The 27,923-nt window shown below is 40.9% G+C and overlaps 5 protein-coding genes across 5 annotated transcripts; 2 read left to right on the top strand and 3 right to left on the bottom strand.

Annotated features, from left to right (window-relative positions):
* The first annotated feature begins 354 nt into the window (after positions 1–354).
* si:cabz01068815.1 lies at positions 355–4,209 on the top strand. The gene is made up of 6 exons (XM_026378571.1): positions 355–414; positions 1,467–1,508; positions 1,963–2,346; positions 2,527–2,649; positions 3,466–3,556; positions 3,645–4,209. Exons 2-6 carry the CDS (start codon positions 1,469–1,471, stop codon positions 4,000–4,002), a joined length of 996 nt encoding a protein of 331 aa, XP_026234356.1. The 5' UTR covers positions 355–414; positions 1,467–1,468; the 3' UTR covers positions 4,003–4,209.
* A 470-nt stretch (positions 4,210–4,679) lies between these two features.
* Positions 4,680–11,772, bottom strand: rasl12 (RAS-like, family 12). The gene is made up of 5 exons (XM_026377764.1): positions 11,441–11,772; positions 10,927–10,983; positions 9,643–9,716; positions 8,196–8,386; positions 4,680–5,385 (listed from the first exon to the last, which is right to left on the bottom strand). Exons 1-5 carry the CDS (start codon positions 11,541–11,543, stop codon positions 5,052–5,054), a joined length of 759 nt encoding a protein of 252 aa, XP_026233549.1. The 5' UTR covers positions 11,544–11,772; the 3' UTR covers positions 4,680–5,051.
* Positions 11,773–13,560: 1,788 nt separating this feature from the next.
* On the top strand, positions 13,561–15,024 carry kbtbd13 (kelch repeat and BTB (POZ) domain containing 13). The gene has a single exon (XM_026378721.1). It carries the CDS (start codon positions 13,561–13,563, stop codon positions 15,022–15,024), a length of 1,464 nt encoding a protein of 487 aa, XP_026234506.1.
* A 1,462-nt stretch (positions 15,025–16,486) lies between these two features.
* ubap1lb (ubiquitin associated protein 1-like b) lies at positions 16,487–25,011 on the bottom strand. Its single transcript, XM_026378966.1, has 6 exons — positions 24,897–25,011; positions 20,475–20,591; positions 19,769–20,368; positions 18,274–18,447; positions 17,011–17,112; positions 16,487–16,890 (listed from the first exon to the last, which is right to left on the bottom strand). The coding sequence occupies exons 2-6, from the start codon at positions 20,577–20,579 to the stop codon at positions 16,756–16,758; spliced, it is 1,116 nt and encodes a 371-aa protein (XP_026234751.1). The 5' UTR covers positions 20,580–20,591; positions 24,897–25,011; the 3' UTR covers positions 16,487–16,755.
* pdcd7 (programmed cell death 7) lies at positions 24,114–27,599 on the bottom strand. Its single transcript, XM_026378965.1, has 5 exons — positions 26,452–27,599; positions 26,068–26,206; positions 25,638–25,868; positions 25,460–25,547; positions 24,114–25,089 (listed from the first exon to the last, which is right to left on the bottom strand). Exons 1-5 carry the CDS (start codon positions 27,571–27,573, stop codon positions 24,945–24,947), a joined length of 1,725 nt encoding a protein of 574 aa, XP_026234750.1. The 5' UTR covers positions 27,574–27,599; the 3' UTR covers positions 24,114–24,944.
* Between the last annotated feature and the right edge of the window lie 324 nt (positions 27,600–27,923).

Below are 27,923 nucleotides of genomic sequence, written 5' to 3'. Positions count from 1 at the left end.
ACTTAGCTGGAAGGTTGTCACCGCAAGGCTGTCTAAACAGTAACTAATCCACAGGGTCAAAGACCTGAAATGTCACCGTGTGAGCTCAGTTCTAAAGGCTCTGCAGTTTTGTAAAATTCAATCTCAACTTAAATCTCAACCTAATAAATAAAAAGTCTGATCATCTCACAGAGCTCTACACGGCTTCTTTCAGCATGCACACAATGTCAGACTGTTTATCCAGTACATTACTGGTGCTTGTGACGCCAGCGTTCAGTTTGGCACACTCAAATACTCAAATCACCCCTTCAGACTCCTCCCTGTGAACTTTGGATTTTTTTTTTTTTTTTTTTAATCTGTTGTCTGTCTCTCTGTACCATCTCAGACTGCCCATTTTATCCTTCTCATCTCAACCACAGACAGACCATCACAGAAGTGAGTGACCCTAATTTTGCAATAGAACAAGTGGTCAAGTGCTAAATGTAGGTTAGTACTTGATTTTTAAATTATATTTATTTTAGATAATTGAAGTGAGTTTTTCTATTTTGTGTAGGCTTCACTGTTATGTATGTAAGTAACAATGTGTCAGCTTTGAGTTCATTACCTGTGTAGGGTTATGTGATTAGTGTGCAATGCATTCTTTCAGTATGGTACAGTATGTTATGATGTGCTGTGCTGTACTGCCATTGGTACATTTTTTATTAGAATTAATTTCACTGCAGCATGCACTGGGATGTGGACATGTGACAGGAGAAACTGCAGACACTACTTAGGGCTGCAGATACAGGAAAGTGTGTGATTAGATGAGAGCTGTTGAGGTTTAACAAGCACAACTTTTACATCCTACCCGCCAAAATAGATCATTAGGTTCGGCGTCTACCAGGTGTTTGCCTGGTGGACATCTTAAGTAATCTTTCTATTGTCCACCTGTCGAGTCTATTTGGGTCAGGTAAGAAGTGAAACCACCCTGGAGGAAAGATTTGAACTAAAGAGGCTTCTTGGTTGAGCAGTGAAACATTTCAATCTAACAAGGAAGAAGTCCAGCTACCTGAGACATCTTCTACATTGCCTAAATCAATTTTATATAAATACCCCCAGAGAGAGAGTGTGACCATGAAAATGTTCTTCAAGACTTAAAAGGCTGATTAGCTGGTTCTCTATTTTGGATGTTACCCAATAAACAAATTGCCAGATTGTGGACAGAACTTAGGTCACATAGTGAAGCAAAGGTATAGAGTTGAGTGTCATCCACATAGTGAGTGATTGAGTCTAATTGCAACGTGTACAGACCGAAGTTCCAGGACCACAATAAACATTTACAGCAGTTCCTACTGTGGAGTATAACAAAAAATTCAATGTATTTCAGAGAAAATAATGTATTTCAGAAACTTGCACTGATTCTGCAGAGCACAAATGAGTCACTGTGTTCAGGACTTACATTATTATAATTGCTCTGATTTCTAACAACAATGCTCCATGCTCTTTAGATATGTTTTGTGCCTGGATCACACTGATTCTCTTCCTGTCAGGTAAGGTAACGCTTCCTTATTTATAATTGATACTTATAATCTGTCTGGCACATCACACATGCTAATATTTTGGGTATCACCTTTTGCTCTGGTTATAGCACACATTCAGTGTGACTTCATTTTTATAAGCTTATGCAGTGTCACCACCACTTCTAATGGTGTTTTAATTTCTCGCCAATGTTGATTTCTAATGGGGTCAGACCAATGAATCCCGGCATAGTCATTTTAATCCCATCAGGGGAAAATAAATTGATGGAAAAATCTGGTCATTCAATGCATTAAGTTAGTGAGTAGTCAGCTGACCTTATTGTTTTGGCAGCTGTCACCGTAGTCATTATTACAGTAATTATCCAGTGGAAGGCTTTTACATATTTGCTTAGTGCTAACTTTGTTTTGGCCAGGACATGTATTAGCATCAGTTTATTTCAACTTGTCACTCTCATGACACCGGCAGGGGGGAGGGCATTTATGATCCACAACACAGAGTGCAGCCTGTGCCTGGAGGACTCAGCAACTACAGGTGAAGTCCTGCTGAGGGAATGTAACTTGGATTCAGAGTTTCAACAGTGGGTCTGGATTGACCAGGGCATGCTGATGTGCATAGCATCATCCAGGTGTTTGTCAGCCAAGCAGACAGAGGGAATCCGAACCCAGTCTTGTAAGGAGCCAGATGTGGATTCTAAAAGGTTGATGTGGGACTGTGACAAGAACAGACTGATTAGCAGGAACACTTCAATGTTCCTGTCAGCAGATGGCCAACGTCTTATTCTGACTCGTGTCAGTAAACACTCAAAGTGGAGATCTCTGGATAAGGGAGACATCTGCCAGGAAAAACTCAGTAAGTCAAGAACTGAATGACTTTTAAAGACTTTTAAGAGCTAAAGAACCAGATAGTTTAGCCCTTTACATTAGTATAATAGTAAAATGTTTGTCTTTCCAAAAACAAACTGGAGTAGTTTTCTATAGTCGGTAACAAACAGAGCTGCTGTGGGATGTCTAAATGTCTCATCGTCTCCAGGAATCAGGAGGGCGTCTGATGAGCCAGATGAGTTTGAGGCTGTAGAGGAGCCAACAGACGAGCTGGCAACCATGACGCAGGAAGAGAAAGACTATCTTCGCTGGTTCTATCGCACAGAGGATTGTAAGTGCTGCTGCTGTGCCTAAAATACTTAATCCAATTTAGAATCATAATTATGTGCTAGAAATCCCTGAATGAATGTTATAGCTTGTGTCTTAAAATCAGCCACCTGATGTCTGTTAGTCACCTGCTAGTATGACCTGTTTCCTCTGAGGCCGAGCATGGATCAGATTCTCTGAGGCAATTGAAAAGGATTCTTGTCTTCTTACGTGAATAACTACTGTTTCTGGATATTCTTCATCCAAAAGTGGTTCTTTTTCACTCTGGGTCAGTTTGGCCAGTCCTTTCCCAGTATGGATCAGTTAGACTATGTCTTTTCCGGGCAGTTGGACAAATTTGTCTAATTCTGGATCAGCTGAACAAGGAGCTGACGGATCGGATGGACACAGAAAGAATACATTAATCAAATTATTTCCGTTGTATTTATTACCTGAACGATGTTTTATTTTGAATACCGGATTCTCTCCTCCACATCAGTCTATGACTCACTCTTGATGCATGCCAAGATGCTTGCCTCGGTCACATATCTTACCTACATCCACTACCTTCTTAAAGGGGCAGCTCCGGCCGGTGACACATTACAGCGAAATTGAAACCCCCAAATTAGCAAAATGAACACGTATCATTTTATTTTCTTGTATTTATCCGCTACACCTTAAAGGCCGGGTCGTGAAAATATTGTCTCACATTAAACAGGTCCGTGGCGCAAAAAAGGTTGGAGACCACTGTTGTAAAGCACTGCTGTACTATTTTACTGCTATTATATACTGTAGGTATGAATTGTGTGTTTACCAGAGTGTTGTATTCTTCCTCTTGCAGCAACCACATGGAACTTTGTGCTGCTGGGACTGTCCTTCATCTGCCTGCTTGTTGGTTTCCTGCTTCTGGGAATGGGAGCCATGGCCAACAAGTATGAGCTGAATTCCATTACATTATCATAACAACACTTGTAAAAATGTGTCAGACTGACATTGTTTTCTGTCTTTTTTTCCCCATAGGAGCAGAAAGAAGATAGCAAAGTACAAAGCAGCAGCATCTCTGGCTCAGAAGAGTGAAGGCGAGATGCTGAGGACCAGTTCACCGTTCACAGACAAGAAATGCTGCAAGGCATCGTCTTCATACTCACCTCACGGGCAAGGAAACAGCTTCCCAATGTGTGACAGAGACATGAGCGAGCTCAGAGCAGGAGATATTGTGGTTACATGGAAAGACGGCAACACGTCCTGCCTGTACTCTGAGCCTGAGGTTCAGAAAGAGAATGAAACGGAGGAACAGAAAGAGAAACAGGAGGTGGAGCAGGAGGAGGTGGCAGCTGCTGAGCTGGAGGTCCAGGATGGAGTGAAGACGATAGAGTGAAGAGTCCAGATTAAAGTTTACTGATTGACAACAGCTGTGAATAATTTCAGTAGCTGCTCTTCCAGCAGACTGCTAATATTACATACAGCTGTAATTACTGATACTGTAGTGTATTAATCTGTAAAACAGACTGTTTACTTACATGCACATCAGTGTGACAATTCAATAAAGCCTTGAAAACGTTATGCCCGAATGTGTTAGTTTAACTTCCAGCACTATATTAAAGGAGTGACTACTGTTTGTAGGTTGATTATTGCTATGTTGGACACTCTAGGATGACTTGTCTGAGGATACTGTCCCATTCAAATGTGCTTCAGCTGCTTATGTATTGCAGAGTGACACAATCACATGTCCACTAATCATCTTCCTTTCCCTTCTACCTGCCTGAATTCAGGAGTCACCTGTGTCTGTATTGAGATTTAACATGAATATATTTTTTTACATATTACATTTTATTTTTGCGGATTACCTACCAGGTGCAGAACTCTGCTACAGGGTAGTACCACATAATACTGACTAAAACAGACTCTAGGACGCTATAGGACAGTGGTTCTTCAACTTTACACCAAGTACCTCCTCAGAAATGTGTGGCTCTCCAAGTATCACCATCATAGTAGACCTAACTATTCAGCTACAGCTATGCACAGTTTAAAAACAGGGCAGTTTTGTTCCTAATAACGATTTTTATTATTGTCAGCCACTTCAAACCTTTTAAATACAGAGTTTAAACATTAACACTGCACTTACACACTTACATGCAGGCAAATGAAAAATAAGGATTCATGAATGATGAAGAGTTAAATAAAAACTGTACAGCACTTAAATAAAAACCTGTGCTTAAAGATTAAATGAAAACGTATTTAAAAATTAAATAAAAACTGTATCGTACTGAAATGTTAAGTCACAAATGGCTAAATGTGTAGCTGCAAGTAAGAAGTTTTGTTGAACTTTCCATCCACCTCTTACCATTGCACGTCCATTCCACTCTGGCTTATCACCTATCACTTCCAAATCAAATCAATGCGGTTAATTTTTCTATTAATGGGGTGTCAAAAGATCTTGAAGCCTTTGAGGAGAGTGAGCGTGGGGGCCCTCCGTTTGCTCTGAGCTCTGGATGTCTTCACAGTCACCAGCTTGGCTGTCGCCGGTGTAGGCAGCTCCTTGTAACAGGGAGTGGTGAACGAGGGCACGTCGAGTAGTGCTTTGTCTTCCTTGATGTAGACGGCCGGAACCAGGCAACTGCGGCCCCGTCCCTGCCTTGCCCTCCGCACTGCCTCATAGAAGACATGCTGCACAGACAGGAAGTCTAGACAGGCGGACACTTCGAAGAACAAACAACCAAAACGAGATGCCACAGCCTCTGCATCGCACTGACTCACCTGTCTGAGAGCAGAAATGAGCCTCTTGTCACAACTCAGCATTAAGTTTACATTGTTTAAATTCCCAAAAGGGCATGTTTTACACATTTTACTTTGTTGTAAGTTTATTCCAAAAATATGCTATTTTTCCCATCAATGCACACAATAACCTATAATACCAAATAACAAAAGAATCAATAACTGAACCTCTCATTAGCAAATCTATGCAGACCCTTTTCTGCAGCACACTTGAGTCGACTCAACAGGCACACAACAGAGCATCAGTCAGAAGACAGTTTTTATTTGCTTTGCATCCATTGTGAGGATCTGTCTCACCTGTTCCAGCTTTACAAAGCTTTCTAAGACTAAAGCTTTTTATTATTATTCATCATTATTTTATGATGACTGTATTTGCTAGAACTTTCTATCAGCAGAGTGATCAGAATAACTATTGCAGCGCTTCCATAGCTTCATATTGTGAGATACACAGTATGTATCTCTCCAGACCAGAGTGCAGTTACTGGTCCTACAAACGTGCCCAGTGTTTTTCCTGCTTGTTGTTCTTTTCTCTCTCCTCTTTCCACTCACCCCAACCGGTGGAGGCAGATGGCCGCCCACCCTGAGCCTGGTTCTGCTAAAGGTGTCTTTGTTAAAGAGATTTTTTCCTTTCCACTGTTGTCTGCTGTTCAACTAACAGTTATAGTTTGTCTAATATTAAGTCTTAAATCTTACACTGTAAAGTGCCTTCAGATCAGTATCAACTTGTAATTCTGTACAGAGAATTCTTCACATCCAGCTGCATTAATACCTAAACCATCAGAGTATGCTCATTGTCATTGAGAGCACATTTGTATCTTTTTTATATTGTGATAAATGTACATGGAAGTGAAGAATCAGAAAACAAAGACTCATTTTAATCTCCAAGACCCACACAATTTATATGAATATAATATGAATTAATATAAATATCAAATATATTCATATAGTTATTGAAATTAAGTCTAATGTAATCTTAATTATTAAACCCATTGGGGGTTTTTTATTACACCTTTTGACACCACCAGTGAACATCAACTAGTCCAAACACAACATTACTCTACAACTGAACAGACCCCTGAGTCCCCACACTCATGAAGAGTAAGCAGTCATTTCACTTGGGTCCTTACAATATATTTTTTGATCAACCAATCGCAGCTTTGAAAACAATGTCTTTTCCCTAGCAACGGGGTCAAACACACCTCCTCACTAAGATAACAGTTTTTGTCCTTTTTCAGCCCAGAGTTGCTCTGAGAAACGTCCTAAATCACTCTTGGGCCAGGACTCTAGGAAGTTAGGAGATCTCTGAAATGTTTGTGAATACGGCCCCAGAATACTTTAAAAATTACTTCCTATATTTTTTTTACCCTGTTAATCTGGGTTATTGTGTGTGGATTGATGACATTTCCTTATTTTGAAATAAATTGACAAAGCAACAAGGTAAGTTAAACAAAGTAAGTAAAGGTGTTTGAATATTTTCTGAAGCACCTGTTTAGCGTCTAAACATCATGTTGTTAAGTCAACCTTTCTCCAAAAAACACATCTGCACCTGCCACATTTTAAAAAAGTAGATTTACTCAAATGAAATCTGGTGTCACGTACAGAACCGTAAAGATTACAGCTCCTGGTCATTAAATTGACCACATTTGGCTTATCAGAGATGAATAGAGATGGACAGAATCAGAGTTATGCAACAAGTTGTAGTTTAACTAATGTTACTGCTTTTAGCCAACAGAACTATTTTTACACACTGATGCAGTTCTCTCAAGGATGTGAAGCCCCAGCTCACTGAGGGAGGTCGTCATCTGTTTGTTTCTGGTCTGGATTTAAGGGGTTTGACCTGTCTTGTTGAACTTGCAGATCTGTCATCTTGCAGACCACATTGGAAATAAGCTTTGTTGTATTTTTACCTTAGGAATTTAATTAACAGTGGGTCCAAACTTGCTGACTATAGTCTTGTTTGTCCTAACAAAATGTTTTTACATCTAGTACTAATACTGACAATATCGGTTCTGCAAAATCTGTGCATGGTAACTAGTAAAGTTCTGGTTAGAGAGAGACAAATAACACTGTTATGTGTATAATCATGAGTGTGTTCTGAGTATAATCATGGCTAGGTGATTAAAATATTTGGAGATAGGCAGTAAACAGGTAACTAATAACTGCATATATCTGACTGGATGTCTCTGTCTACTTTTAAAAATCTTTGTTAACCAATGTGCACATTACAAAATAAAGAAATTCAAAATGGTAACATTTGCTGGGCAAATTCATATGTTCAGTAACATTTTCAGGAGCATTGCTACTGTTTTTTTTTTTTTTTTAGATTAATTAAAGATACAGACACTGATAGTATGCTGAACTTCAACGGGAAAGCCTTCCTCAGTCTGCGAGTTAGTGGAGGTACTGTCATTGCGTCTTATATTTTTAAGACAGCAACAGAGCGTTCAGAAACTGCCCAGACATCCTGCAGTGGCTCTGAACAAACCTGGATGTTTATCCTGCTGTAGGGTTAATGGACTGAGCTTGCTCATTAGAGACAGGCTTTGATAGTGTATAATCAAATGGAAAGACAGTCCACTGTCCTTTTTTAATCTTTTTGGTAGTAGTAGTGAAATGAAGAGATCTATTGCCCTGAGGATCAAACCAAACTACTGAGACTGGACTCAACCAAAATGACTAATTTCTCATTTCCTTTGGCTACAAGCAAAAACATTCATACTCACAGACACAAATGGTCATGACAAGGGCTTTCCTACTAAACAAACAACATGAGTCTAGCTATATGAAGATACTGGCCTGTATCTGTCCATGTCCAGCTTATTGCCCACCAGGATGATGGGAGTTCTAGGCCTGAAGGTTTTGTTGTGCAGGGCAAGGGTCTGTAGGTACAGCTGGCTGCCTTTGAAGCTCTCCATGTTGTTGATGCTGTAGACAACGAGGAAGGCGTTGGCCCACGACAGATAACGCTCACTGTTCACTGGACCTTCCTACACACACACAAATACAAAATGCACCACAAATGTGCACTTGTATGAATGTGGTAGATCAAGCATTATCAGTTATGTCATAAACAACCACAAAAGTGTTCATCCTAAACATAACTCCTACTGTCAACAGTACTTTTTACTACTTAGGAAGTAGTAAGTAATACTGTAAGTGTAGATTACTACTTACTACTTAGTAAGTAGTAACAGGTCCTGTAAGTGTCAGCATTTTAAAATAACAAATATGTGATCCTCATTAAACAACATGTAGCTCTTCTGTTGATCTGTTCTGTCAGTGATGACACAGAGGGGCTGGATCTTATCTGGATCCTCTGTCTCTTTTCACATTGGCTGTGATTCTCCAGCAGAGGTCAGGCCTCACTCAGAAATGGGTCAAACTAAGTTAACACACCTGTAACAATCGTTGCTTTCCGTTAAGACAACTTATCCTGTATGTAGACCCCTCTGTTCAACCCACTGCCACGTGGTGAAAAGGTTCGTCAGCGCTCACAACATGGGACTACACAACTGCAGGACTGCAAACAGCACCACCGAACATACGTTGTGTTATTCCCCTCACTACCGAGTGGGATGGGAAGAATAAAAATACATACTGCCTTTTACAGATTAAGCATGCAGGTGATTTTAGTGTAAGCATAATGTATAATATTTGTTCGTGTTATGTGTTAGCTTGAAAAGTCATGTAAGAAGTGCATGGGCTGTATGTCACACTGTCTTTCTACTGCCACATTCCCACAGTCTGCCTTATTACTATCACAACCACAGGCAAAAATGCCAAAAGACGTTGTGTATTGTAATAACAAACACAAAAGTACCAGATACAGATCAATTTCTTTTTTCTATTTTTAAATTATTTTTATTAGATATTTCATATTAAAAACATTTGGAGTCAACTCTCCTTTTCCTCACGATACTTCTTCTTGTTACTTTAATTACTTGTTGTTACTTTTACATACCAGACACAGTTACCTTCTACTGACAAGTAATATTTTCCATGACAGTAGCAGTGTATTTGTTTCTATTCTTTACTCGGAAAATGAAGCATCATATATGGAAACCACAAATTTATGTTTCTTCTCACACCTGGGTGCGAGGTTTTTAGTTGAACCCTTCTCCATTTCTGTGTTCCTGGTTCCAAGTGGAAAAGGTTCAGCTGGACATAAGCTGCAGCTCTAGACTTCAAACAAGCTACAGTGTAAATCCCTGGGTGAATACAACAGACTGTTTATTGTTTATACCTGGTCACAAGTGTCCATTACTCTGACTGTTACTGGCTGTTGGTCCACAATCTCCTCTGATGTGTAGATATCTTCTACAAGACAGGACACAAGCAAGACTATTATTTTGTTACAGATTCAGATACAACACAACATTTTCTACAGTGGTGGACAGAGTACTCTAGAAGGAGAGATCCTTTCCTCGAGTAAAAGTACATAATGATACAGTGGCAAAAAGTATGTGAACCTGTTGGAATTTCATTGTTTTCTGCATTAATTTGTAATAAAATGTGATCTGATCTTCATCTAGGTTAGACCTTACAGAGTATAATTATACAAAAAAAATGATGTAGAAAACCCACAATCCCATTTGAGCAAGCTTTAGGCAACAGTGGAGAAGAAAAACTCCCTTCAAAGTGATGTCAAATACTTTAGAAATTCACCAGTCTACAGTTGGCAAATAATCTACAAATGGAGACACTTTGGGAGTGTGAATACTCTACCAAGAAGGGGCGGCCAGTCGAAATGACCCTAAGAGCACAGCAAACACTCATCAATGAGGTAAAGTAACACCACAGAGAGACAGCCAAAGGTTTGAAGGTATCATTGGAACTGGAATCTGTGTTCATGAGTAAAACACTGAACAAGCAGGGTGTCTATGGAAGGACACGCTCTCAATAAAGACATAAAAGATCACAGTGTTTTTTGTGTTTTTATTTTGGGCACATTATGTTAATACTCTTAACTTAGATAAAGATCAGATCATTATTATTATAACATTCTATTATAAATTAATGCAGAAAACCATAAAATTCCAAAGGGTTCACATCTTTCTAAACATACTTCATTACAAGTAAAAGTCCTGCTCAAGTCAAAGTACAGGGGGATTTGTGTAGTTAAAGTATCAGGCATATAACTATGTGAATATCTGATACTGATATTATTAGCTCCTGAGTCATCACTGCTTTAACAATATTTTACTAAGGGAGCTGCTCAAAGTGGAGCTAATCTGAACTATTTCATAAAGAGTTTACTAGCCAACTGGTTCCTATGCAGCAAGAACCACGTAACCTGGCATAAGTGACAGTGTTACACAATATATGATAATAGTTCCCAGTGATTCTATATTGAATAAGAGGAGACAAGATGTACTTTATTGTCCCTAAGGAGAAATTGTTTCAGGAACATCAAAAACAACACATCTACCATCTGAAAGTAGCATCAAAAGCGAAACCCCAAATACGGAACAAATTGATTGATTTTCCATAACATATTCTTGTTAAAATGAGAGAACAGGGGGCTCACCAAGATACGGGTCGTATTCACAAATGAAGCGCTTTGTGAGGAATTTCACCGTCAGAGCTGTAAAGATGGAATAAACACATACAGTAAAGCACTCTGGCTGGTTGTCTGACCTTGGACCCTCAGGGGACTGGGGGGAGAGAGGGCCCTGAGAAAACCACCAGCTACATAAACAGTCACATTTAACATCAAAACTCATGAAATGTTCCTGGATAGTTTTTTTTTTTTCTAAATAAAGTTCACAGAGGGTCAGAGAATTAATGAATCTGACACACGACCACAAGCTCCACTGAAAAGCCAACAGAATCAGTTTTCACCTAGATAATGATTTATGAGTTTTAATCTTTAGAGCAAGAAGACACAAGTCCTGGAACTGAACACTTTAATCAAATGTGACTATATGTGCAGTTTACATGGTTTGTGTTAGTGCAGTTAGCTTACTGTTAAGAAAGTTGACTAAGTGTTACATAAGTTAAATGTTAAATGTAAGACAAACGTCTTACATTTAAAGTCAGACCTGATTTTCCAGAGCCCATGGCCCCAAGGAGCACGAGGTTACACTCAGCAGGACTTCTGTCAGCAGAGTTACCAGCCTTCACCTTCCCAAACATCGATGACATGATTGTATTTTCCGACAAGCTGTTTCAGTTTCTTAAGCAATGATCCAAACTCTCATTCCATAATAAAAATGGGCACAAAAACAGATCTCCATACAGAAAAGCTGTGGTGAAAAAAATCCATGTTTGATAGTTTCTTTGCTTCTCCTCACAGACAAGCGGTGGAAAAGGAAAAAGAAAAGAGTCCTCGGCAGAGCCAAGAGGGCTGATAATGTTACAGTATATTCCAGATCGTGCGCTGTGGTGACTGTGTGATTCAACTGCTCCCGGGAGAGAGGAGAAAAACAGTCCCGTATGCAACTGATGCTCTGACCCTCTCCATTTTAGGAAAAAGACTTCAAACTCAGGCTGTAAGACCTGAAATGAAACATCCACTTAGCTGGAAATCTGCACATGTACACATCCAGCTGGATGTTTGTCCTTTTCCACTCATTAAAGGTTACAGAAGCTGGGTGTAACAGCACGGCTACAGTTTGAATGTTAGCAAATAAATAATGTTACTGCAGTAAATGTCAAGGAAATGTTTGAAGCCACTTAGATACCGCTTTTCTACAGCACTGACTTTCTTGAACGCTGTTACAATGGAACTGACTTTGTCCATCATCCTCCTCTCTGCAGTGATTTTGCCTACAGCTGGTTTAGGCTACTGTCATCACCATCCACCTAAACAAAAAAGAGCAGCAAAGCAAAGAACAGTGTTACAAACTGCAAAACAAACAAAAAAAGTTTCTAATAAGGACAGTGTTAATTTGATAAATACAATCACCATAAAAATAGACCAACAGACTAGTAAAGTACAGGCATTAGTATGGGGTGTAGTAAGGATAAGGGCTGTTTGTGCAGTTACCACCAACGTGTGTGTCCAGAAAAGAAGGATTTATAAATAAAAAACAAAGCTCAATTCTCTGGAGTGATACTGATTAAAACAAACAGTTAAAACCTAGAGATAACCAACTAAAAGATAATATAAAACACTATAAAACCCAGGAAACAGCTTGGGACAATCAAAGATTAACAGGGAACAAGAGGACAATAAAACCTCCTTTAAGCTGTGCTGCAAAAACCAGACTGCAGGCAAAAGGGCAGTTTTCATTTTCTGTCAAAACTAAGCATTAGCGCAAGACCTGCAGCAGAACAATTGCTTCCAGGTGGGAAGGAAACCGAGCAAGAGAGGAAGGGGAGCTAATGTCTATGACTGTCTGGAAACCTAGTTGCATTGAGGAGCCATCACTGTGTTTTTATATGAGTGGATTCATCAATGAATCATCTAGTAATCTAGTAAAATAGTAAAGTACAGAACTTTGATCATCAACAGTTTTTACTGTGCTCCACTGAAATGAAATATAATTTTGTTTAATTCTTTGTTCTCCTGGTATGCACAGATGGGGTCATGCATGCATGTTGTATCCTCAGGTTAGAAACTAAAAGTATGAATGAAAACAGGTGTTCAGATTCTTATCTACAGAGTTGTCAGAACATGACAGCACAGTTTTAAAGATGAATATCATTTGATTTATATGTGTACACTACAGGATCACTGCCAGAGGAAAAGACATAATACCCAAATGGAAATGCACTCAGTTCCAAGTCCTGCACTTAGATGTTCAATGACTTCTCAAATCCTGGCACGTACAACATATCAGCACGAGGAACAGTCCATTGTTGTGTGACTCTTCTGCTCAAGGACAAATCTTCAGCTGTCACAAACAAAGAACATTAGGAATCATCAGCACATTTACAGCTACCCTGTCATCTTCCAGCTCCTCTTTCTGTACTGGCTCTGTTTCATCATTCATCATTCAATGTACTTGAACTGTGTCACACGTCCAACTGCTATGTATAGTGTCTGTTGTCAGAGCTGTGAAAACAAATAGTGAATCCCCAGCCGGTTGCCATGTGCTGTGAGACAGGAGGCAGTCGGTGATTGTGCTGTGTGTGGGTCTGTGTTAAACTTGAATCAAACCTTTCTTCTAGCGCGTGTGTGCAGTTCAGCTGGACATGTGATGAAGCTCCGTTGATGATGATGATGATGGAGTCCAGCAGCTCTAAGTCACCACACATCTTGAGGGTCAACATTAATGGCAGCTCTTTTTTTGTGGATAAATCGTCTCTGGCTGAAAACTGTGAGTACTTCAGAGCATTATTTGAGTCGGGAATGAGAGAGTGCAGACAGGACGAGATCCAGTTGCAGTCTGTGGGGGTTCTAGGATTCCTGGTCTTGCTGCAGGTCCTGGACGGGGAAAGACCGGTGCTCAACAGTGACCAGATTGTGGAAGCAATCGAATGCACAGCTTTTCTCCAGGTGCAAGCTCTTACAAAGCATTTGATGAATATCATTAATTCTGAGAACTGTTTACTCATGTACCACACAGCTGTAACCTATGGTGTGTGGGAGCTGTCCCACAGGTCAGCCTTATTCATCAGAGATATGTACACTGATCTGAGGGAGGACCTGCACGCTTTACCCAACAAGCTGGTCAACTACATCGACTCTCTCCTTCCGAGCACTTATATGGCAATGTGCAGTCACTCCCCGTCCACTGAGCTGCTGCAGGATGTCCAAAGGACTGTCTGCTATCTGGACGAAAAGCATGGAGATTGGAGGGTCCTGACGCATCTACCAGGGAGCACCAGCACCGCCATGGCAGGCGTAGCCGTTCTCAACAACAAACTTTACATCGTAGGAGGTGTGTATGATGTGAGTAAGAGGGTAGTGGAGACTGGTTTCTGTTACGATCCCACATCAAACACGTGGTCGTCCTTCTGTGGCCCCCAGCAGCTCCGTTACAACATCACTCTGACAGGACACGAGGGCTGCCTGTACGCTGTAGGAGGGGAGTATAACACGGAGGCCCTCTCAACTGTAGAGAGATATAATGTGTCTGATGGGAGTTGGAGTTTTGTCTCTCCCCTCCCCATCCCTGCAGCCTCGGTGGCTTTAGCCATAGCCATGAACAGGATGTTCATCTGTCTCTGGAAAGGGAAGGGGGTCACAGAGCTCCACGAGTACGTGTTTGAAAAGGATCGGTGGCTTCTGGTCACCACACTCATCCGCCAACACAGTTATGGTCTTCATATGGTGGCCCACAGAGACAACCTGTATGTGATGCGAAATGGACCATGTGAGGACTTTTTATTGTGTGTGATGGACTGCTACAACCTCACCTCAGGTCTATGGACAACCATGACCGGTCAATACGGCAACAGTAAAGGCTCTCTGTTGACTGCTGTGGTCAGGGCAGACTCTGTGTTCACACTCAGTAGGCATGTGACCACAGAGTACACTGTGGAGGATTGTAAGTGGAGAGTGAAGCGGGAGATGAAAGGTTTCGGAAGGATTGGCTCCATTTATACGTTTCTGATGAGACTGCCCAAAGCTACTGTGCCCCTGGTGGAAAACTGTTTGCATCTGAGTCAGGACCAGAACCTCAGGGAGCTTGGGCACTGTCCCAAATTATCCCCACAATGCTCTAACCACATGTAAAAGCTTTAGCCCACAAATTACAGCTTTATTAAACAGAATGATTCTAATACCTGGTACGATTGAGATCTGCATCCTACACAACAATCTTGTGTTTGGGAGGAACTTGTGTTGTATGTTGTTGGAAGTATTTTTGTAACTAGCTACCTAACCACTCTGCACTTACAGAATAAGAAAGAACATTACTGTATAACAAAACTCTGAAACTTGTGAAGGGTGGTCTAACGAGTTTCTGCTACAATTGTATTTCCCAGTTACCTTACAGGTGAATTATCATCATTGGACATTTACAAATGTTAGATGATTTAGTGGTAAAACATTACATTATACATTTAGTCATTTGATGGAAGCTTTTATCAAAAAAAGACATCCACCACAATAGCAAGTGTCTAAAGGTCAAAGACACTTGGGGTTCTGTGTTTTGCCTAAGGAAACTTCAACATGTGGATCACAGGAGCCAGGGATCGGGATTTACCTCTGGAGCCACAGAGAAAGGGGCAACGATCACCGATATAAATTTACAGTGCACAAATTTTTCACTTACCTTGTGACTACATAGGGTTTCTGCTATGATTCAATTTCCAAAAGACCATATCAGTTACTTAAAATCACTGGAGGGTGACGGGATGATGCAGGCAAACTATATCATTAATTTCTTTGGCAGGCATGAATAACCAGAGCATTTCATGTTACAAAGAGGGGAAGCAGTATTAAGATGCCAGCTTCACTTGAAGAGCAAATGTCAGTAGTAGTTTGTTTAATAATCTGTGTGTGGTTCTCATCTTAATCACTCTCAGGTGGCCACCTCCACCAGTGGGGGACAAAATTTAACCACAATGTAAGAATGTAAACTGCTATACGGTAATAATTTTGTTAAAGTTTTGGACAATGCACATGTAGAAAATCAACAATTTAGTTTTCTAACAACTCTATTCAATATGCACTGCAGTGCATTGCATCCCATCGAAGTGCACTGCAGTGTAAAACTAGGTACCCATTTGTCCTCCATTTGTTTCTTTGGATGTATCATATAAATATCACTTCATTTTAAAATAGATACTGTATGTACTGTATAGGTAGACTCAGTTTAATTTACGTGGTAAGTTGTTTATCCTGAAGCTTCGCTGATCAGCCTGTTTTTACTTTTAATATTGTATTCTCAGGAATTTGGACGTGGTTTAAAAAAGTCCAAAGAGGCAAGAAACATGAGAGAGTTTAAACAAACCTCCACGTCACACAAACTTAGAGAAACACAACTTGACTTCCTGTTTCAGCTCTGTCTTTGGGCAGCTGTGTTCACATGGATTTTTATTCACTGTCTAACCTCCACCGTTTTCACAGAACACTTAACACCGTTTCCCAGGCGGATTCATTCTAGGAAGTGAGGTTAAATCAGGTCACAATGTCGAGGAGAAAAAAAAACTAATCAAAGTAGAAACCTGTACAAAGCACTCACTTATCCAGCTGAAGAAAAACACAACTTTAATAAATCAGCTACAGTCCAGCTAATCACAATCATCACATCAGACTCTTACACAGACTATATATTTTCATACCAAAACAAAGTGTGAGCATAATAAACAAGTCATGAAGAACATGTCAACAAACACATGAAATGTCTGTTAGGTAGTAAGTGCATCATCGTCATCCTCATTATTTATTTCAACAATGTGTCAGCATTGTGAAGGCCACCTTTCATATTCAGCTATGAATTACGGTTCTTAAATCTCTCCATCACGCCACGCGCATCATCAGTTCCTCGAGTGCTCGTTCTCGGTGGTTCTCGTGGACCAGCAACACCTCTTTGATGGCGTTCTGCTGGAAGCCCATCTCATTAAACTGACTCAGCAGGTGAAGGAACTCCTCTGCCTGAAAAAGAACAACAGGAAGAAGAAGTTTTTTTTCACTTTACACAAATTGATTCTATTATTATTTAATGCTATTATCTAGCATTAATGTTTGGTGGTTGTAGCTCTCTGCACGTCTTACCTTTGTTTCGCAGTTCTGAAACATCTCCAGAGCCTCTTCTACCTGAGCCATGTCATAACCAAGCTGGCACAGGTGATCACATGCCACCAGGTAATTCAAGATCTGCAGACCATGCAGGTGCACACACACAAATTAGTACTGGAAACGTATACATCAATCATTAAACCTTAACATACTTTAAGTACAAACAAACTCACTCAAACAATCTTGAAATCCAGTCAAATACCAAGTCTGTACCAGTCTGTACAACAATGTAATTAAGTACATTTACTTGAGTGAATGTACATAATTACTTTCCACCATTAACCATCTGGTTAATCTCATGTTATCTGCCTGTGATCATCATCACACTGCAGGCTTATTATAAAAGATTAGAGCTGCGGAGCTGCAAACATTTCATGCAGCCATAACTCTTTGTCCTAATGCACTGAAAGACAAACTGGCTTTGTTTGTGATGTATTCAGAGCAGACATGAGATGTCATGGGAAAACACATACTACAGAGCAGGCTGTGGAAACTCTCAGGATCTATTTTTACACTAGCTTACAGTGGCTTACTATACTGTACTTCTCTTTCATTCTCCAGTTGGCTCATTGTTACATTTATAGTGCTATTTGAAAAAAGGGTGGAGAGTGGTCCGAGCTGATGGTATAAATACAGAATGTGTGATTTGTGTTTCATAAACTATTTCTTATATTAATTTCTCCATCATATTTAGTGTATAATGTAAAACATAGAAAGACTGTAACAGACAAAAGTAGAGTATTTGCAAATAATGTCAAGGCCATTATTGTGATTGCTACAACTTGAAACATCACTAATCCTTATTCATTATAAAACTTATACTAGTAGCAGGAAACTTGAATTCAGGAATATTTTTCATCTGCTAACTTACACAGAAATTAACTCCCAATTACGTGGGAGGAGCTTTATCGTGTAGCAAGACAATGATCCAAAACAAACTGCCAGCTCAACAAATGGCTTCGTCACAGGACCAAGTGAAAAACCAGATCAGGGGAGATTAAGAGCTCCTTGCCATTTCAATACTTTTCTATGGGACAATATATCTAGATATAAAGATATGATAGATAGATCGGCTGGTTGGTGTAGTTTTAAGATCACCGCCTCCAGTTTGGGTCCTTAAGCAAGACCTCCTTACCCTTACCCTGCCTACCCATGTAAGTTGCTTTGGATAAAAGCGTCTGCCAAATGACTAAATGTAAATGTAAATCACAGTCAGTATCAGAGACAGAGTATTGGTACCTGATCTGGGGTCTGCCGGCCCGTCTTTTGCAGGGCAATGATGGCAGTCCGGAGGGAGTAACCCTGGGCTGTGATGGCCCCCAGCAGCTCTCTCTCCTCCGGGGTCAGAGCTGACAAGAGCTCTGCTGATGAGTCCGAAGCAGACAAGGGGAGTGAGGTCACAGGGGGGCTGCACTGTAGAATCAGACAGAAACATCTTATTGTGATGATGATTCTTTGTGTTACACTGACAGCAGGTTGCAGCAGGATAAGAGGCAGCTTTGCTGAGAAAGACATTTCCAGAGGACTCCCACTTGCTAATCCTGATGCATGTCTAATAATAACCTGGCTGGATTCAAGGAGCAGACTTTACACAGTTTATTTTTAGTGTGCATATCCCTGAAAACATTTTAGAAATGTGACATGAAAAATAACGAGGATAGATTTCTTCTTCCAGCAAACAAGAGTTCAAGAACATCTAAAGACTTGAGAGTTACTGAGCCTTCATGAATCAAATCTTTACCAACCCGATGATAAAGAGCCAGTCATTCTGCTGCGTTGTGCAGTGAGGACATTCAGAGGGAGGCTTGTGTGTTCCTGACTTATGTGAGGAGATTTATAGCATGGCTTAGGAAAAGTTAATACTCTGAGCTTTGGTCTGTATTCATTGACAGAGTAAAGGCGCACTGCACAGCAATAGCCCTGCCTCTGCCACACTACACACCCTCAGTCAGACACAGGCCACATGGTTGAGACAGCACAAGATTTTTTTTAAGCACTATGACATGTTCTGGGTAGAAATGATAAAAATCTGTTGTTATCGTAAGCTTGTCATTACAATACTATCCTGTGTCGCACTTTGAACAGTGAGATTTGGGTCTATATTCCAGCACGATGGATTTGAAACAATCACTGAGGTTAAAGTGTTGCCTTTATAATGTATGAGTTGGAGAACCCACAGAGAATTATCTCCCTCTGCAGTTCACCTCGAGCTTTGTGGCAGTCGAGGATTTTACTATTATAGATTATTCTTGGCTGCTTTTCACCTTTGTCTTGTTTCTAACGCGTGTAACAAAAAACAACAAAACCTGGACAAATTAAGTGTCCCACACTGGATCTGTGGCCTGCAGCAAAGCCTTTAATTTAAGCTATGAGATCCCAGTAATAACTCTATCATAACTATTATCATACCTGAAAGTACTGATGTTTCGGTGCAACAAAAAGAAAAGTCACATTTTACCAACCTGTATGGAAACACATTCACATTTAAATGTACAGTAGAGGTAGCACTTTGATCTCAGTAAATAATAGAAAAGTGTATCACTGCTGATTATGGGCTATATTGAGGATCAGTTGGATTGTATTGGTTATATGTGGGAATCTAGTTGTATTAAAATTAGAAAGGCACTCACAAAGGTTCCTCAGTACACAGCTGTTTTTGATCTCTTGTCTGTTACTGCTCATTTCTAAGCGGTGTTAAAACATCCTGGACCTCAGTTAACATTTTAACTCTTACCATACTTGGGAGCCTGCTGACTGTATTGGCTCTGGTTTGGGGAACTCTATTGTTCCTGCTGTTAGAGCTTCTGTGTGAGGATGGGCTCTGGTCTTGGCTGTCTGTGTTGCAATCATGCTGCATGCACATCTCAAGCACGGAGAGGGAGCTCTGTCGCAGGTTCTTCCTGCGCTGATGTGGCAGGCTGCTCAGGCAGGCCGGAGGGTTCAGCAGGTCTGGGATGAAGGCTTTCTGTGCTTTCCTTTGGTCACGTTGACATATAGCAGCAGGGGACTCTCCCACCAAACGGCCTGTCACCGGCTCACACATCTGAGCTTTCTGTGCTGTACTCTCTTCTTCGTCCTCAGAGTCAGAGATGGTGAACTTAGTGCGCAGCACAGCAGAGTTGAGGCTGTGGGACCTCTGTCTGGGGTTGGGCTCCCAGAAGTCGGAGCTGTGACGACTGGCCAGGCGGCTCTGCTGAGGGCTGCTGAACATCATCCAGTATGGAGGACAAGATGGCTGCAGTCCTGATGAAGAGGGGGAGCGCTGTGGCCGCTGCTGGCTGGTGAAGCCGCTCTGCAGTCCAGTTAGGACCCAGTTTTCCACACTGAACTCATACTGTCACATGGAGACAACATGTTAGTGATAGGATCATTTCTCTACATTGTGAATAAACAGCCTACTGCTGTGGAACTCTCTCTGGTCACTGTTCAACCACACTCACCCCTGTCTCCTGCAGTATGGTGAGATAATCAGGGACAATCACTTCGACGTGTTGTTTGACTTCCTGTGAGACAGCCTGTGGCATCTTCAAAGGGACGCCGTCCATACTGCTCAGTCACTGACACACACACACAGACAGTTTGACATTCATTTTTTTTTATAATTTTTCCAAACACATCATTACCAAGCATTTTCAAACTGAGTTAAAGCAGACGGCTGAAACATGACGTGCAATTTATGTCAAAAATCTCTCCCTCGCTCTCTCCCTCTAGTGATAGCTGTCTGTACATCAGATAAAAGCTTCTAATGGATAAACTGGCTCATTTTAATTGGGATATTTTGATTAAATACAAACACATACTGCTAAAAAATGGGTTTTAGCTTTAGTTGTAGCTAATTGTAACTTGTTTACTAATCACAACCTTTACACATTATAATGAAATTGTGGGAACTGGAGTTTAAAAACTCACATAGGAGGCATCTGGGAGGTGCTGTTTAACAACTAAAGACTGGGACAGTGAAACACTGCTGCACACCATGCAGACACATCACTGCAGTGTAGTTTCAGGTGGTTTAGTGATGCTGCACTGATGCTATTAACAACAGTTTCTATAGTAAATGTAGTGATTCTACGTCTACAAATGCAAATCCAATGAGCCACTGTTAACCCCACAGGCATATTCTCTCCTGCTGATGTAAATATCACTTTTCAACAGGACGTGCCCAAGCTGCAACTCTCATCACTGTTCCCATAGTTTAACAGCAGTTCTACCGCACATGACTGTTTAAACGAGTACAATGAAAACCATGAAGCACACAACATTAGTCCATGAACACAGTGAGACGTTCAGACAGTACTGGGTAAAACTGCTAAGTCAAATTTGCTTTCCTGTCTGATCCCACTGTTGTCTTTCTATATCTGTGAAAAGCGTTACACAATGGAGAGTGAATCATGGGCAGGAATCAGATTACTAATTACAACACTGTGTTTGTGGCAATAACCAGGCTGCATGATGATCACCTCATGTAACAGATATTCTCCTCTATGAAATACTGTGTGTTTTTAAAATCAAGTGAGATTTATTTTCCTCACTTTAGATGAGTGAATTTTTGGTTTCTCTCAAACTGTCACACAAAAACACACATGCATGTCTGTATGACAGTGAGTGAATAACAAGGCAGAAGCAGGCGTGTGATGATGTCAGTGTGGTCGGTGTCACCTGCTGTCCTGTGAACGTTAATCAGGTATTTGTTCCGGAACATCAAAACACCAACTAAGACATATGGTACAGGACTTAAAGCAGCAGGGAGGACAGATGCTACATAAGCTCATCGTGTGTCTCTGACGTGGTAACATTAATGCTACAGGGGAAATAACATCAAGTGTACACATAAGATCTGTACAACCAGCTCCAGACTTCACTTAAGAAAAGTCCAAAATGAAAAGATCTGGTGAACAAATACTGGATAATCTTCTCTTGTATGCCCATTTAAGTTTAGGTAAGACTTGAAACTGTTGTATATGTTCTCACAGGCAGTGCTGACATGAGGTCAAATAACACACAGTAAAAAAACTGATGACTGTTTCCATCTCAATTTTCTGATAACGTAAGTTTTGTAACACAGCTACAAAGTACTATATAAATAGAGCTTATTTTTACAATATCAAAGTAGTTACAGTTAACTCTCACAGATGACTTTTTATTGCAAATGTTTGACATTTTGCAAATGTCGGTTTAACCTAATAGTCTCAAGCTTAAATTAATAAACAGAAATATGTGTAAAAGGTTGAAGCAGCATTTTTCACGTTTCTGTTTACTTTACGGAAGGATACCCTTTAAAATAAATATAAAATACAGTTCAACCTTTAAACATTGCTGTTGAAACTTAACTGTTTCTTTTTTTCGAATTAACTGTAGAGCCTACCTGTTTTTTTTGTCAGCGCTGCAGTCAGACTCTGTGTATCCTCTCCGGTGTGTGTGTCTCTCTGTGAGAGTGAAGCTTGTCTTGATGGTAACTTAAATCAGAGGTGGTGCTTTAAGAACTACCCTAACACTAATCTACTAAACTACAGTAACCCCCGTCAGCTGTTTACTGTCCATACACACACACACAACTACACAAGATGTCAACAGAGAGAGAAATAAAAACATCACATCGGCTGACAACCGATGATCTGAACCAAATCCTAAACACTTCAAGAACATTATTTAGTTATTGTGTGCTAGAGCCCTCAACACACATTTTGAGTTTAAATGTTTGGGGTCACTGTTTCTGAAAGAAAAGCTGATTTTATAACATCAAATTGATCCTAAATGCAGTGTAGATATTGTTCATGTTGTAAATGGTTTAATTATAACCTCCATATCCACCACTGACATACAATCAAACCTATTCAGGTACATAAATCTGTACCTAGCCATAGTGTACAGCAAAACTAAATATATATCCTTGATTGAATGATTTGTATCATATTACCAAAATTCTGTTATTTTTAAGTTGAAGAAAATTAATCAGAAAGACAGTGTAGACATGTTTAATGTTGTGAATGATGATCGATCATCAGCAAATGAGACTAGAAAGAGGAGTGGGAGGCACCAGTTCACAGCAAGAGGATAATGCATTAGTGTCTAGTTTGATAAACTAAACACAACAATTAAATAGTTAGGATGAGTATTATGAGTATTATGTATTTTTAATGAGTAATACACGTTTCTCAAATAGGCTAAAGACTAGATTTATTGTTACTTTAATCAGCACAGCAAGTCTAGTTTCTGCTCTACTAGACTTTTTTCTAATGCTCAGTTAATCTCTTAAATTGATCAACTTGCATTAGAAAACGCTATGTATTGGGACATGGTACTACTGTTTGCTGGTGATGGACCTCTGAACATTTTACATTTTCATTGTGATTCCATAAGAAAATGCAGTTCCCAGCTACAATAGCCATTTACTGCATGAATAATGTCTAGTACTTTAGATTACTTTAATTCCTACATGACACCGACTACTGAACAGGAGTGTGCGTTTATCTATTAGTCCAGCTCGTTCACTAGACAGATTCCACCTTACATAATTTGTTTTTGTTTATTGCAAACATTTCTGACCTGTGAGGATTTTCGTGGCTTCCTGGCTTTCCAATTAGTCACTTCAAATTTTGATTCATGAAAATCTCATTAATAAATGGATTCTAAAATATGCATCCTCATATGTTACAGATATCTGTTCAGGCCTTCCCCTCATAGAAAGTAGGACAGCCTGAACAGATCAATAATGCTGTGACTTTTCCCTGTTTATTTGTTGTCTATTCTATTTTATTATGTCTTCTATTTGCTTTTATTTGTATGGTGACCTGCATGGTTTACTAAACTCATCATATTGTATTTCCTCTCTTTGTAATTCCTCCTTTTTGCTTTTATCTGTACAGTGACCTTGAGTGCCATGAAAGACACCCATGAATCAAATGAACTATTATTACTTTTGTTTGGGCCTTCTTACTTTTCTTTCATTATCTTAACAAACATCCAATTACAGTGAAAACAAAGATGCAATAATCAATATTTTTATTATTTACAAAATGGATCAAATGACAGTGAAGATGTGAAAGATGTCTGTGGTACTGATGAACCTGCAGTTCCACTCAGATTTATGGAGCTTTATTGTGCATTTTCAGTTCACAGTTTATTGACCGGACCCCAACTTTACTGTTTTAGTTAACTCTCACCAATGCAGGAAGCAGATGCTTTCTGATACAAAGCTCTAAAAATTTACTGTTCACCAACTGATCAGCAGCAAACAGCAGACAGGAACAAGCTGCTTTCACAAACACACTGACACCCTGAATATCTCTGAACTTTACCCGGAAGAGCTCAATGTGAGAACAAGTACGTTATTCAGCTTGGAGATTAATACAGACTTAATCCTGCGAGCCTTGTACTACAAAGTCCGTGCAATGTCTGAGTGAGCCCAGGTGGGAATAGAGCAGGTAATAGTTGCAACAAGTTAGAGACGAGCTGGTGAACACAGTGGAGAGACTCCAGAATTAACAATTCATTTGTTAAAAATAATAATAAAATGCATGACTTTATCTTTTGTTTCTCTTCTATGTTCTCTTCTATGTATAAAGTACAAAGCAGATGGAACCCATTAAAAAGGACCATGAAGAGGTATTTACCAGAACCAAATGTATCCTGACAAAAATATGTATGAACTGATTTGCGAAATTTTAACTGTTAGATATTGCTGTTCAAATGACCTGAGTCTAGTCAAAATTTCAAAAACTAATCTTATTAAATATGTTACATCCTGAGAAGAGGGTTTTTACATTTATATATCTTGCAGGTCTAGCTGAGACCTCCAGTACCAAAACCACTAAAACTGTCTCAATTCCACGTCTTCTTGAGCTGGGTCCCTCCACACATACCTGCAGCAGGACTTTTGACTGACAGCTCAGTGAAGGCGGTATAGCAAGTCAAACAGGGTCTCCATCAGTGTCAGCAGATTGCAGAGCACAGGCCCAGTCTTGGTCCGAGGGGGGGTCTGGCAGGACCCAGCTCTGAGGAACTGGTGTTGCATCAGGATGATCTGCTGCAACCACAAACACATCCCACTCTCTCCTGAAAGAAAAACACATTAAAAGTGTTACAGCTGGGAGCAGGAGTGTTACCCAACGAACATGTCAGTCTCAATACAACCAGCAGATGGTGCTAGAGTTATAAAAAAAACTCACACAGCTCACAGAGACAATAGCTGCTCTGCTGTAAACCTGTTCTTTGTTCTACATTCTACAACACTAATGTTTCTGCATGTATATACACATTTATTTATTTTCAAAAGATCTGTGTAATTAAATATGTGAAAGCAGTAGTCCTGTAGTCAAAAAAATACATATGGAAAAGAAAAACCTTGAAACTAGCTTTATTTTTTTATTAATCTTGCCCATTTCTTTATTTCTTGAGGCATTACTGTGAAACAATGTTGACTAACCTGATCTGTATTAAAGCATGCAGAGAACGTTGAGCCTGGGTGTAATACTCTCTGAAAGGCAGCAAGACGGGATCAACAGGAAGATCGTCTGGAAAAAGAATGAACAGCACAATAAACACACACAGACACACGCACAGACAAGTGATTCATTTACACTGTTGTTAATCTGCAGCATTACCTCCAAAAAGCATGGCGTCCACTCTGCGTTTCCTCTGCAGCTGTCTCTCTCTCTCCTTCTTCAGTCGTTTCTCCTGCTCCCTCCTCCTCTCCTCCTCCTGCTCTCCTTCCAGCATCACCATCAGAGCCTTCTCCTCTGCTGAGTAAACCACCATCCTCTTCTTCATCACGCTCCTCAGCTGCTCCAGTTGACTGCTGAACGCCGTGTCGCATTCCTGCTCTGTGACGATTCCTGAAACACACACAAACACACACAGTCATACATCTTCAGCTGGATGGGTCTGATTCTATAGTGGAAGCTCACACTAAAGTACAAAAAACAAGCAGCGGAATTCACTTTCTCCCCATCTTAATTTTGACTCTCACTGCATCTCCACCACTTTAACATAAAGTTACAGCGATGTTCTGAGAAAGAACAAGGGAACTCTCACCTTTCCTGGATGCTGCCTCTTTCCTTAATCTGCGCAGTTTCTCCAGAGACCTCATGATATCCTGCATACGCTTGACATCTGCCTGTTTCTTTCTCACTTCACAGAGAACCGAGTCTGCAGCGAGCTTCAACTCTTGCTCCTGGTACACAAACACACACCCATCTTAACATTCATTATCATCCTCCCACACCACGACACAATAGAGCTAATGTGGACCACTTTCCGATTCTGCAAAACAAAAATATAATTGAGGATATGGGCTATATATTCTCATTGTATGAATAACAATACTAAGATGGACTATTTCTACCTTAGACACCACAGTTCTGTCTCACACATTCTGGATGCATGAACATGAGGATCACAGAAGAATTGAGTTCTCACCCTCTTCTTTTCCTCTACTTCATGGATCTTCTTCATCCTCCATTTGTCTATTGCAGCTTCCTTCTCCAACATGTCTTCCTGTCTCTGTTTCTCCTCCATCTGCAGCACTTTGCTGGCTCTCAGTCTCTGCGCCCTCCTCCTAGAAACACGGCTCAGTTTAGTTTTTAGTTGTTTTAAACACTCGCCGTCGCCGAGGAGAGTCAGTTTCTCCTGTAGCTCCTTCTTCATATTTAAAGCAGTCAGATAAGAGTCCGTCCACACACAGTCGTTCTCCACGTTGTGTTTCAGAGATTCGCAGGACTCCTCCAGCGCTGAGACGAGCACAGCTGCCCCGTACAGAGCATCTCTCACGGCGGGAACACCGCTGCGGTCGGACGGCTGTCGCTGAGTTTGCGGGCTCTTCGACGTTTTGGCTCTTTTCTGTAAGAACCGTGTGATCCACTCCGTGTCCTGCCTCCTCTGAACGGTTGCTTCATCCTCTGGCAGCGTCGTTGTTCCCGGTCTCCGGCCATCGTCCTGACCCGCAGGATGAGGAAGGAGGGGAGCTCCGCGCTCCCAGATGTCCCCGTAGTCCTGTTGTCTGGTCTGACCCGAGTCTGAGACTGACTGAAAGTCACGTCCCGGAGCACCTGCTCTAAAAGACGGGGGAAACGCTCCCGTGATGCCGTATGTGTTAACCGGAGCGGGGGGCATCATATGTCCCGGTGGAGGACCACCGAAATGAGGCGGAGGGACGGAGGGGTCAAACCCATACGGTGGGACGAAGCGAGGCCCTCCAAACCCCCCTGCTCCGGGAGGCGGCGAGGCGAAGTTGTATCCGTAGCCTTGGTGGCCATAGTATGCCGGTGAAGGAGTCCAGCCTGGACCAACGTGGTCTGGCTGTGCTGGTCCCGGTGCAGGAGTCCACTGTGTCGGTTCAGGAGCTGCGCTGCTCAAGGGTGCTCTGTTAGCGGTGTACGGGGAGTCCACATAGCTGCCGGAATGACCAAGAGGCCGCTGTTCTTCTGCCAGGCCCTGATAATGATATGTGTTGTCCATGTTACACACCCCCGGTCTAGTAGTTTGGCGACAGATACAACTTGTTTTGCAGTAAACCTTTAGTACAGCACTAAATAATATCATGCACTCTACCCAAGGAAGAAGCCATGTTTATGTGACGTCGAGGGTTCTTCTTCACTTTCAGCGTTTCAGCCACCTTACGACCTTCACCGCCAGAAATCCGTAGTGGACAGGGTGGGTACTGCAGCCGGCAGGCTTTACTATAACAATACTTTAAAGAATGGCTGCCAATATTGACTGAACCGCTTTAATTCAGGACACTTTACTCGGCCCAATATTCACTTAAATATAACGCATAAGCACGTGGAAGGACTTCATCATATGATGCTGCATTAGCTGAGGCTGCTGTGGCTCCACCAGGTGGCTCCACCAGGTGGCGGTAAAGGCCGCTGAACTGGCTGCAGATGTGGAAA

Source organism: Anabas testudineus, chromosome 3, assembly GCF_900324465.2.
Source record: "Anabas testudineus chromosome 3, fAnaTes1.2, whole genome shotgun sequence".
Classification (NCBI taxonomy): Eukaryota; Metazoa; Chordata; class Actinopteri; order Anabantiformes; family Anabantidae; genus Anabas; species Anabas testudineus.
Note: the sequence above shows the minus strand (reverse complement) of the source record. Positions and strands in the feature narration are given on the sequence as shown.